Consider the following 13,298-nt stretch of genomic DNA (forward strand, 5'->3'; position numbering starts at 1 on the left):
AACTGAGGCTTAGAATGATTAAATGTCTTGTCTGTAGTGACACACACTAGTGTTCTGTCAAAAATGAAATTTGAATCCATGTCTTTCTGGTGCCGAATTCAACATTCTACTGTTATGCTACTTTACCCCTCCTATTAACTGAAACTCTTTTCATCAAAAGTAAGACAGCTCTTAGACTCCCCAAATTGCAAGTTCTGAAAGTCCCTAGAAATAAATTACCTTGATTTTCTGAATTGTACTCTGCTTTTTGTGAGTGCTATGGCTATCTGACCTGAGCTAGCTAGTTTGATGCAAGATAGCTATGCCCAGCATCTGTTGACAAAACATTCCAAGCGATGTGATGATAACCGAAAGTATAAATCTCTCTCACCACCCCCCTGGGATCAGAGTTCCTCAAGACAACCTGATCCCACCGAGACAATGCTGGCCAGTCAATCTCAGGGAATCCAGCAACTCTTGCAGGCAGAAAAACGAGCCAAAGATAAACTCGATGAAGCCAAGAAAAGTAAGTTCTCACTCGTCTTGATAGTATTTGCTTTTCTAATCCTCATTGCATGCCTACTTTCTAAATTCTGATCTGCTCTGACTCTGGAGTTGGAATGGAGTTCCTTGAACCCAAACCAAAGTTTTGAAATTGAGATCTTCTCACTGGGAGGCAAAGGCTGTCTATCACCCTACTGCTTTCTTTGCTCCAGTTCATTTTTCCAAAAGGGTTTGTAACTAAATCCTCAAACAGATTCCCCTCTTAATTGCTTTTCATTCCAAGATTTAAAAATATTCCCGTCACATGGTCCAGCTGTCTGCAAGCTAAACTCCAAAGCTAGCATTTCTAACTTTAACTGTTTCTCAGTGGTTCCTCTAATTTTCTCTCTTCTTCATATAATAACATTGGTATGGTACAGCTGCATGTATGTCTCTTGAGCAAGTAAAGCTCTTACCCTTTCTGAGCCTATTTCCTCATCAGTACAAAAGGAATAATAACACATTTAGTACACACCAATAAGGTTGTTGTGCAGGTCAAGTGAGGTCATTCAGTAAAGTTCTTCACAAAAATTAAAGCATTTTATTCATGTCAGTTATTAATTATTATTATCATTTGTTCTCTTCCTTTTCAATAGAGTTCAGAGAGAAATTATGCTAGAAGCTATTATTCTTGTTACATGTAGGATGAATTCTGCAATAATTATTATTACTATCTCAGTGGGTCTGTCCAAAACTATAGAAGAAAAATTGAATAACAAGGAAATCTGTTTAAAATATTCTTAGAAGGCAGCAACATGCAGTGCTAGACCCCAGAGGGCTAAACTCACATTAATAGACAAGAATTACGGGGAGGCAGACTGAGGCTAACTTCCCAACAATAAGGATTATCCCAAGGTAGAATGTGCTACCATGGGACTTAATGAGTGGATCCCTCTTCCCTCAAACTTAGAGGTCTTCAGGACAAGACTAAAGGATCAATTATTGGAGATATCATACCCGATGAGGTAAATAGGGCAAAAAATTATGATTCCTGCCTATACATATACATATATGTGTGTGCTTGTATGTGTATATGAATATGTGTGTGTGTGTGTGTGTGTGTGTGTGTGTGTGTGTATATATATATAGATAGATATATAGATATATAGATATATATAAGTCAATGGGACAATAATGAATGTAGAATAATTTTTTAAGTCATAAGCACCATACATATGATATGTAAGGAAGGTATTCTTTTGTAGTGTAACTAAGCATGTTAGAAATATTATATGAGTGCTTAATTATGAGAGTAATGGCAATATTTCAACAGCATGAATAAATTAAAGTACCATTAACATGAAATATTTTATTTTAATTTGGATAAAAAAAGAAATAAAATAAAGAAATGAATCAACTTTATGACTTTGGGACACAAACCAGGAACTGAGAACTCTAAAAGCATAATCAAGCACAACTGAAAAAAAGCCTAGAAAGATTTCCCATGTCTTCTTTGAGGTGGCGAGAACAAAATTTGTAGACTTTCAACCTTAGGATTAGATTTTAATAAACTGGTGGAACAGGCAGCAGAGGATGCTAGAAAGTCCATACAAACTAAAAACCTGTGAGGCCTGTAATGGTGCCTGAAATTGTCTGGATTTGAATCATGAATTAATCACCTTCTAGAAACCCACAGATTATGGATTATGCTATTCTGCTAATAAGTACGGATAGAAGAAACCATCACATAGTGGTTTAGGGGATCAAACTGGATCATTGACATAAAAGTTCTTTGTAATTAGCCATTATTTATAAGCAATTATCTCATTAATATGCCCATGGTTTTTTAGCAGAAAGTACATAGACCTAAGGGCAAGAAACTCTCTGTTCTCAACTTCTTTCTGACTCGCTAATTCATTCTAATTATAGAATTATAGGAACATAAATTCCCAGATCCAAGGTTAGAGGGGAACAGGAGTCATCTAGCCCAACCCCTTCATTTTATACATTAAGGGACAGACTTGGAATCAGGAAGATGAGTTCAAATCCTGTCTCAAATACTTTCACCCTGTGACCCTAGACAAGTCACTTCATCTCTCTCAGACTCAGTTTCCCAATCTGCAAAATGATAGAGATAATAATAGTATTCATTTCACAGGATTGTTTTGAGGATCAATAGAGGTAACTATAAAACCTTAAAGTGAGAGTATATAAATACTGCTGCTACTACTATTGTCCATGAGGAAAATATGAATCAATGTAAAAATTTGCATACATGATCTGACCAGGTTACTTTCCTATTCAATAAACTCCGGTAGTTCCCTATTACTTCCAGGATCAGATATAAAATCTTCTGTTTGGTTGTTAAAGCTCTTCATTACCTGGCCTTTCCTGTTTTTCCAGTCTTCTTATACCTTACTTCCCTCCTCACATTCTTCCACCCAACGACACTGGTCTCCTTGCTGTTCCCAGTATACAACACTCCTGATTGCATGCATTTTTTCCTGGCTATCTGTCCTCCATGCCTTTTCCTCTCACTTTTGGTCTTCGTCTCCTAGATTTTCTGACTCTGAATCTCAGCTAAAGTCCCCCTTTCTGCACGAAGCCCTTCTCAGTGCTCCTTAACCTTATTGCCTTCCCTCAGTGATAACATCCCACCTTCTATAAAAGGCCTTTCCTGATCTTCCCTAATGCTATTTACTTTTATTAATTCTGTATATATCTTGTATGTACGTTGTTATTGTTCAGTCATGTCCTACTCTTTGTGGCCCCATTTGGGGTTTTCTTTGCAGAGATATTGGAGTGGTTTGCCATTTCCTTCTTCAGCTTATTTTATAGATGAGGAAACTAAGGCAAACAGGGTTAAGTGAATTGTCCAGGGTCACACAGCTAGTAAGTGTCTAGGGCTAGATTTAAACTCAGGAAGATGTATCTTCCGGGCTGAAGGCCCAGTGTTCTATCCATTGTGCCACCTAGCTGCCCATATAAGTACCTAGTTGTTTGCATATTATCTCCTCCCTCCACCCACTTGGATTGTGAGCTTCTTGAAAACAGAGACTGTCTTTTGCCTTTCTTTTTTTAAAAGTATTTTAAGCTTAAATACTAAAACTTAAATATATAATAAGAAAAAAAGAAACATAATAAAATTAAATACTAAAACTTAAATACAAAAAAAGAAAATTTTTAAAAGTATTGCCATGTGCACAGCAGAACTTGAGAGGATTCAAAATATATAGAAATTAAATTTCCATTTTAAGAAAGCTTGTATAATGAACACTACACATTGTATTCTGAACTGTCCAACTTTGCTTTCTTGTAAGTTTGCTTTTGTTCTCTGCTGTACTCTTTTTTACCCCTTTCCTCCCCTCCCCCAAGAAGGCTACAATTAATTGTGTGTGTGTGTGAGTGTGTGTGTGTGTGCGCATGTGCGCATACACATATATGGATATACACATAGACACACATGTACACATATAATACATATTTACATACACATATATTTAGATATCTATAATCATACACATATAGAGATATATACATTCATATGCCTCTATGTAAGACCATACTGTAAGTATTCATCCTCTGTTTCTCTGAGGGTGGATAACCTCTTCATTCATACATCTGAGTTTTTCCTTTTTTTTTTAAGTCCACCAACTCATCATTTCCTATACCACAGCAATATTCCAACCTTATACCGCCTAGTTATTTTAAATAGTCTAAAACAATATTGATTAATACGGCTGACACAGTGTAGTTTCCCTACTTTTCTTTTCTGATTAAATCTATTTTAGCTTTAACTTTGTCTGAGATCATGAATACTACCCCTGATTTTTTTTTCTTATAATAAATTCTACTCCTGTCTGTTGCCTTTCTTTGTAATCCCAGTGCTTAGTGCAGTCTCTGGCACAGAGTAAACGCTTCTTAATAAATGCTTATTGATTTAATAGCACCAATACACAAACATGTGTAACATTTAAAAGGCAAAAAAGTGCTTCATTTCCTCACCATAATATCTTCAGGTAGCTAGTACAGATAATATTTTCTTTATTTTTTAGATGAGAAAACTAAGGCTCAGCATGGTTATGTGGCCTGTCCAATGTCACACAGCTGAGGGATAAAGTCAGGAATCAAACCCAGGTCTTCTGGCCTGCAGTCTAGTGCTCTGTTCACTGTGCCGCACTCCTGATTGTATGAATGTTGTGAATATGAAATAATTTTGAAGATGAGGCAAACTATAAAACCAAGTCCACAGATTTTTAAAATATTTATGTTTTCTTTTTCTCTTACCAAAATTTGAGCAATTTAGAATGCTCAAAAGAAGCAGCCAATTCTCTCTCAGACATGACAGTCATTCATCTGTTTCCTGGACAAAAAAAAGTGACATTAAACTCAATTTTAATCAATATCACTGTCTTTTCAAATGACTTTAATCAACCATTTCACTCTCTTCCAAACTTACTAGCAAAAAGAGAAAATATTTTTCTCACTGATCATGTCAGCTAATGGAGGCTGTTGGGGACTGGGAGTGGAAACAGTTTCAAATTCCAATGTAAGGGCAAAAGGTAAACTCTTTTTCTTTTTAAATTTATGGGAAGCCTTTCACAATCTCTTAGTTTGTCAGTATTCTCTCCTTCCTCAAGTAATCATGTATGTGCTTATCTGTTTACATATTAAATCCCCCCAGTAGAATATAAACTACTGAAAGGCAGAGATTGTTTTGAGTTTTGTCTTTGAGAAGTATGGCCTCTTAACCAGAAATATCTAGACTCAAGTTTAGCCTTTGACACATGTTACCTGTGTGACCTTGCACAGGTCACTTAATTTCTCAGTGTCTTCATGCTTTGGAAGATGAAATTTACTCACCAAAAAAATTCCCTTTACCAGTGAAATTACAGGTCTCATCACTATCCATTCACTGTATTCCTAGGGCTTTGTATACACAGAAGGAGATTGAAAAGGGTGTGATTTGGCTATACAAATAAAAGTGAGTATACTTAATATAGATGTTTCATTCTGGGAAACAAGTTGTGTGAAATTATAAAAAATGTATCAGCATTTGTCTTTAATATGATCATTTTCCATGCCCACAATCTAAAGCAACAATAGATATTTTGGTGTGTTTTTTTTTTTGCAGTATTCCCTTTCAGTTGTGTCTGTCTAGCTAAAAATTAAGCCAAGGAGAGTCAATAGCTGACCCTTCTCATAGGCATTTCAGAAAATGTTTTGAATTCTATCAGATAACCTTTGTTCTTGGTTTTGCCCAGTGGGTGAAAGTATACTGTTCTGCCCCAGAAAGCAGGAGCCTAGAGACAGTTTTCACTGGCTAATACCAGATTTTCCCACTCAAAAATGGGCAGGCAACAGTTTACAGTAGCTACATAAAATACCCAAACAATACCATCCAAATGAATGCAGTTCATTCCATGGCAAACATAAATAAAACCTGACCTTCACAGCATAAGAAATCTGTTATTATTTAACTAACCTTTTATGTTTTACTGTCTCTTATTTCTTTCTTTCCTTTACTAAATAGATGTGGAATCACAGCGCTAAAAGGGACCTTAGCTATCATGTTTTAAAATTTTCTTCCCTATGAAGGCAAGATCAAGAGCTTGAATAATTTAAACCAGCTAACTTAGATAATTGAATTGAGTGGTGAAGTGTTAAGAGCATTGGAGTAAAATTCAGATGACTTGGTTTCTATCTCTTTCCTTGATGGTGGTGTGACTGTGGACAAGTCTCCTTACCAGTGTGAGGTTCAGTGCCCTGATGGGAAAAAATGGAGATAATCAGCAAAGAAAGCACTTTCAAAAATCTGTTAGCTATTAATTTAAAAGCTAGCAGTTCTAGGTGGGTATATGTGCATGCATATACGTCTGTGCTAATACATATACATATTACATATATGCATGTATAAAATTAAATCTTTAGAGCTGGAAAGGACCTTAGAGACTGTCTAATCCAAGCCTTTCATTTTACAGACGAGAAAAATGAGGTCCCCAAAATCTTTGAAGGTCTTGGTTTTATAAGAGTAGGTACATTGCAAATATATATATATACATATATATATATATATATATATATGAGAGAGAGAGATATACTTACTGTACTATACTGCAATATATCAGATAAGTTGTCATCTTGCCTCAGCCTAAAGATCTTCAGTGAGAGGAAAATCTCCTGTTCCCCAATAGGGTCCATCCCACTTTGGATCAGTTCTAACTCTCAGGAGGTTTTTCCTTGGATTGAGCCTAAATCTTCCTTTCTGCCATTTACCATAGGATGATAGGATTAAAAATTCAGAATTGGAAGGAGCCTTAAAAATGATCTAATCTAACTTCCTCATTTTACATAAAGGGAATTGGATTTAGCCTTCCCATTAAGATCAGGCATGAAGCAAGGATGCCCATTATCACCACAATATTGTACTAGAAATGCTAACAATAAGACAAGAAAAAGAAATTGGAGGAATAAAAATAGGCAATAAAGAAACAAAAACGTCACTCTTTGAGGATGATATGATGGTATACTTAGAGAACCTTAGAGAATCAACTGAAAAAAAAACTAATTGAAAGAATTAACAGCTTTAGCAAAGTTGCAGGATATAAAATAAACTCACATAATCATCAGCATTTCTATATACTACCAACAAAGCCCAGCAATAAGAGATAGAAAGAGAAATTCCTTTTAAAATAACTGCAGACAATATAAAATACTTGGGAGTCTACCTGCCAAGACAAACTGAGGGATTATATAAACATAATTACTAAAACCTTTTCACACAATTAAAAAAAGAGCTAAACAATTGTAGAAATATTAGTTGCCCATAGGTAGGCTGAGCTAATATAATAAAATGACAATTTTTAATTAAGCTAATTTACTTATTCAGTGACATACCAAACTACCAAAGAATTATTTTATAGAGCTAGAAATAATATTCACAAAATTCATCTGGAAGAAAAAAAGGTCAAGAAATGTCCAGAGAATCAATGAAAAAAGTGTGAAGCAAGGTAGCCTTAGTGGTTCCAGATTTCAAACAAAATTACAATGTGGTAATCCTCCAAACAAGCTAATACTGGCTAAGACATAGAGTGGCAGATCAGTGGAATAGATTAAGTACACAATACACAGTACTAAATGACCATAGTATCTGTTTGATAAACTCAAAGATCCAGGCTTTTGAGGAAAGAACTCACCATTTGACAAAAATTGCTGGGAATACTAGAAAGCAATTTGGCAGAAACTAAGCATAGACTAACATCTCACACTGTTCATCAAGATAAAGTCGAAAATGGATAAATGATTTAGACATAAGTTGTGACTTTATAAGTAAATTAGGGGAGCATGGAAAAATGTATCTGTCAGATCTATGGATAAGGGAAGAGTCTATACAACAGATAGAGGACATCATAAGAAGCAAAATAGATTACATTATATTTAAATTTAGCTACCTTTTTATTTCTACCAATCAAGGATGTGACTAAATTCTTTGGTTTAAACAATGCCTTTGTTTCTGATCTGTCCATACGTCTTAATTCACTTCATTGCATTGAAGGAGAATTCTGTGAGTTTGCACTAATTTATTTTATTTTACCTTTATTTAACCCCTCTTTACCAAATGCCTAGTTGTCTGGAGAAGGGTGAGAGAGAACAAAACAACCAGCAAACATGAAAATGAACATATTGTGCCAAGGGCAGTAAATTTTTGTCTTATTTTAAGCTGACCACAGCACTGCCTAGGAGTCTAAGGAATTTTGTGAGTTCAAAGAATCCTGGCCAGAATTGAATGTGATGTTTAGCAGTGAGTAAAACACTAGACTATATATTACAAGGACTTGGGCTTCCTTCTGCTTATCTCCAATTTTTTTTTTTTGGCTAGGCAATGGGGTTAAGTGACTTGCCTGGGGTCACACAGCTAGTAAGTGTTATGTGAACTCAGGTCCTCCTAAATCCAGGGCCGGTGCTCTATCCACTGCACAATCTAGCTGCCCCGTTATCAAATTTTGCTCCAAATACCTTTTTGTTTCATCTTCTTTGTGCTGTGGATCTATGGACATTTTCTCGGAATTTTTTTAAAAATTCATAATTGAAGGAAATGCTCATTTTGAGTTAGAGGTTAGTAAATATAAAGATGAAATTTGTTTTTCTCATCCAAAGTCTTGGATTTCCCAAAATGGAACCTCAAAGAGGTCTGTGTACCCCAATCCCTGCCTGAAGATGATTTTCTCACTCCTATATTTTAGTAGTACACTTCAAAAAACATTACTGATTGTGTGTGTGTGTGTGTGTGTGTATGTTTCACACAAAAGCCTTTGGAGGGACAGCATTAGCAAACTTCAGTTACAGTCATGATAGATGATGGTGGTGGCTATCAAGTTCCTCCAAAGATTTAATTCAACTCAATGATCACCTACTGCTACGCTGTGCACTGGAGAAATAAAAAACTAAGGCAAAAATAAAACGAAATCAAAAGGAGTTCCTCCCTTCCCTTAAGGAGCTTATGCCCTACTGTGACCCCTCTGTCTTCTCAGTTTGCAAGTGAACTGGAACAGGCCTCTATGCTGAATTTTAAAAAATCATCACTATAAAGCATTCTTTGCCTTAGCTCTTCACAAACACAAGCCTGGTGAGGTACTGATTTTGAGGGGGGAAATATTCTATCCACCCAACTCTGAAATCGAAAGCAGAGGCCAAAAGAGTATGAGCTATCTGCCCAACATACGTTAGCGAGAGGGGAATTATTATATGGGAGAAGAGGTGGCAGAATAAAGACAGAGAAAGCTGAGAAGGCTAAGAACTTGGGGCACAAACCAAGGGATCTGTCCTCCCAGCTGCTACTGGCCCCACCCTCCCCTTTACCACTGCCCTTACTTTCCATACCAACTGTCTTCACTATATCTCACCAGGGCCAGGTTCCTCTCCTAGACCTGTAGCTTGCTGCTTACCCTTTCTGCTATACCTTTGTTGGTTTGTTTCAGTCATGTCTGACCCTTCATGACCCCTTTTTGGGTTTTCTTGGCAAAGACAATGGAGTGGTTTGCAATTTCCTTCCCCATGTCTGCTATATACTAGTTTTAATGTATTTTTATTTATTTTGTTAAATATTTCCCAATTACATGTTAAACATTTTTTAACATTCACTTTTTAAAATTATGAGTTCCAAATCCCCTCCCTCCCCTCTTCCACCATTTAAGAAGACAAGCAATATGATCTCAATTATACATGTGAAATCACATAAAACATATTCTGTTATATACTCTTGCCACATCCCAAAGTTCAGAGAGAAGACTATCTTGCACTGTCTGCAGCCTTCCACTTCCTTGGAAGACTTGAGGATTGATAAGTCTATTGTGGGAGTAAGCTAAGTCTGGATTCCATAGGGGCAGGCAAGACTTCCCCCAACATGACCACACCCAATCCATCAAACAAAGGATATAATTAATATATGTAAAATTCCTAGGTAAACTATATTATTACTGTTATTTTATTAATGGAGAGGAGTACTCCCCAAAGCTCTAGCAGGTGCTTAAACAGATTACCATCATGCTCCATACCTCTCCATGCTTTACAAGGACAGCTGAGAAACTATCAGGTAGACTCATGGCCTTTCCTGGTTGGCTCCTCTACTGCTGCTTCCAAGACAATGGTGTCCATCTTCAGATTTGGAGATCTGATTTTACAGATAAAGCAGCAAAAAAGAGGTTAATGTAAGAGAACCCTATTGATTCATTTTTATTTTCATCTAGTGAACAGTGGGTACTAGAGGGAGTTCCTCCCATGGAATGTAATCAGTGTCAGCATATACACTATTACATACAAAGGCAGCTGCTGTGTCAATCCAGAAAATTGCTGAGCCAGAAACTCTTTCCCTACAACTTGCCCACTTAATTGAAAATGGACCAGCAGGTGCCCAGTGTGATGATAGGTGGATATCATGGACACACTGAGAGACTGTCACTGGGAGAAGAATCTGATAAATAGCATGTTGTAGGGAGCGGAGCATACGTTACCTTTTCCAAAATCTTCTTTCTTTGCTATAGCATTTTTGTTCTCAAGCCTACAGATCCAATATCTTTACATTGGAAAAGAGAGGGAAGATTGTCCAATTTTGATAATAATATGTGATTTTCTCATTGTTCCATTTTAAGTTAGACTATTCAATGAATTCAGCAGATACTATCTATTAGATATAAGGCACATTTTAGGAGCTGTAAGGTATACTGTGATAAATAAGAATTGCTGAAACATACTTAGTGTTTTAAAATCTGTACAGCATCTTATATCTCCTAACTCATAAGGTTTTGAAAATGCTCTATGCCCTCAAAGAGCTTACAAATCTGTTCAGTAAATAGGTGACTGTTATGCAAGGCAGAATATGATAAATATGATTAATGCAATAATAGAGACAAAGCAGAATGTTATTGGGGTTCAGAGGAGGGAGAGGGCATATCTGGTTGAAGATAATAATAATAACAAATTTATTTATTCTTTAAGGTTTAAAGGGTTATTTACAAATATCTCATTTTATCCTCACAACAACTGTGAGAAGTAACTACTATTGACAGTTATTTTACAAATGAGGAAACTGAGACAGATTAAATGATTTGTTCTGGGTCACAAAGCTAATAAATGTCTGAGGCTGGATTTGAAGTCAGGTCTTCCTTACTCCAAGTCAAATGTTGTAACCACTTTGCCACTTAATGAATGGTATTATGGAAAGTTTCACTGAGGAGTTGGCATATGAGATGATCCTTCAATTTAACAATTCAACGCACATTTGCCAAGTGCTACCATGTTCCAGACGTGATTCTAGGCAATGAGTACACACACACACACACAAAAAAAGTATCTGTCTTTATGGAGCATACATTCTTTTGGGTGAAAACAATCTGTACGTTAAAAAAAATATATAAAGTACTAGCAGTTTGGAGGGATTAGGATGGGCTTGTTGTAGGTGACACCTGAACCAAGCCTTGAAAGAAAGCAGGGAATTGAAGAGGGAGTTCATTCCAGGCATGAGGGATTTCTTGTGCAAAGGCATGGTCACAGGAAATTGAAAGTCATTTATAAAGAATAGCAAGCACACCAGATTGGCTGGAACATAAAATACAAGATTAATAAGTAATATGCTAAGAAAAGAAGAGCCTATAGCAGGGGCCTTGAGGCCACATGTGGCCTCGAGGCTGCAGGTTCCCACCCTGGCCTAGAGCCTTGTGAAGCACATTAAATGACAGAGTTTACATTTTGTTCTAGAGTAAGAGAGAGGGTCTAGAACAGGGAAGTGGAATGAGCAGGCCTGTGCCTTAGGACAATCCATTTGACTGCTTTGTGGACTATGAGTTGGAGAAGAGAAAGACTATATGCATGGATTCCAATGAGGACTATTATGATGTTCCAGGAAAGAGATGGTGAGAACCTGAACCAGGGTGGTGCTGACTGTTGGAGGGAGGGGGGAGAAGGGAAAAGGATTTGCTATGACAAATATTGTGAAGATAGAATTGACAAGACCCAGCAACCGATTGGGTTTGAGTTGTAACAGGTACTCCAGGGGAAGGGGGATTTGGGGGGCCCATCTTTGCCATTGAGGAATCAATCAACAAATATTTATTAAGCACTAATTCTACATAACACAAGGTATAAATGAAAAATACGTTTTATATATACATATGCATGTGTGTATATGTTTATATATATGTATGTATTCATACATATACATATACATATACATATACATATATATACATATGCATGTGTGTATATGTATACATATGCATGTGTGTATATGTTTATATATATGTATGTATTCATACATATACATATACATATACATATACATATACATATATATACATATGCATGTGTGTATATGTTTATATATGTATGTATTCATACATATACATATACATATACATATACATATACATATACATATACATATACATATACATATACATATACATATACATATACATATACATATACATATACATATACATATACATATACATATATACACATGCGCGCGCGCGCACACACACACACACACACACACACACACACACACACACAAAATACTATTATTTCAGCATGGGTACTCTCTCCACTATGTAATTTTAACCTCTTCATGCCTTAGTAGATTCCATAAGTTGCTGTAATTTTTTAAAATCTTCCATTTTTTTCGATGTTCAATTTGGTGGTGATGTCTTTCTTAAACTGGCTAGGCTGGTCCTTGAACAACAAAGATTGTCCCTCAGTCAAAGTCTTTTTCACTTGGTCAGGCTTGCCAGAGCTTGGACTCTGGTAGAATAGCCACTAAAACTCTGCATATTCTCTATGGCAGAGGTGGGAACCTGAGGCCTCAGGGCCACATATAAAGTTTGGATTCAGTGAAAGGGCCTCACTTGAGGACCTAGAGGGCCACATGTGGCCTCAAGGCATCTATGCCATAATAAGTCATTAGTAGAAGTATAAGCAACCATTTTGTAATAACCTCTAAATCTTCACTTTAAAAAAATTATTTTAAAAATTTGCCCATATGAAAATTCTAACTACATATGTGAATACAAAATTATCTATTTTATCTCAGTTTACTCAAATTCAGCCTTTAGTAAATTCAGTAAAGTACCTATGTTTTTCTTTATGGTTTCTACAAACATCACTACTTAATTTGAACATTCCCAATCCAAACATACCTTCTGGAAAGCAGCTCTTAAAAATGTTTCCTTACAAGTCAAAATTTCAGGGGCCATAAAATTTCAGAACTTGTTTCCTGAAATTTAAAAAAAAGCACATGAACATTTATTTCAATAACAAAATTCTTTATATACACATATAAA

At 36.1% G+C, this 13,298-nt stretch overlaps 1 protein-coding gene across 1 annotated transcript in view; it reads left to right on the top strand.

Annotated features, from left to right (window-relative positions):
• Positions 1–367: 367 nt before the first annotated feature.
• ATP6V1G3 (ATPase H+ transporting V1 subunit G3) overlaps positions 368–13,298 on the top strand; it is a 28,991-nt gene continuing 16,060 nt past the window's right edge. The window contains exon 1 of the mRNA XM_020971736.2: positions 368–505. Coding sequence (XP_020827395.1) covers positions 421–505 — 85 coding nt within the window. The 5' untranslated portion in view covers positions 368–420. The remainder of the gene's footprint in view (positions 506–13,298) is intronic.

Source organism: Phascolarctos cinereus, unplaced genomic scaffold (genome assembly GCF_003287225.1).
Source record: "Phascolarctos cinereus isolate Bilbo 61053 unplaced genomic scaffold, phaCin_HiC Scaffold_5;HRSCAF=322, whole genome shotgun sequence".
NCBI classification, from domain to species: domain Eukaryota; kingdom Metazoa; phylum Chordata; class Mammalia; order Diprotodontia; family Phascolarctidae; genus Phascolarctos; species Phascolarctos cinereus.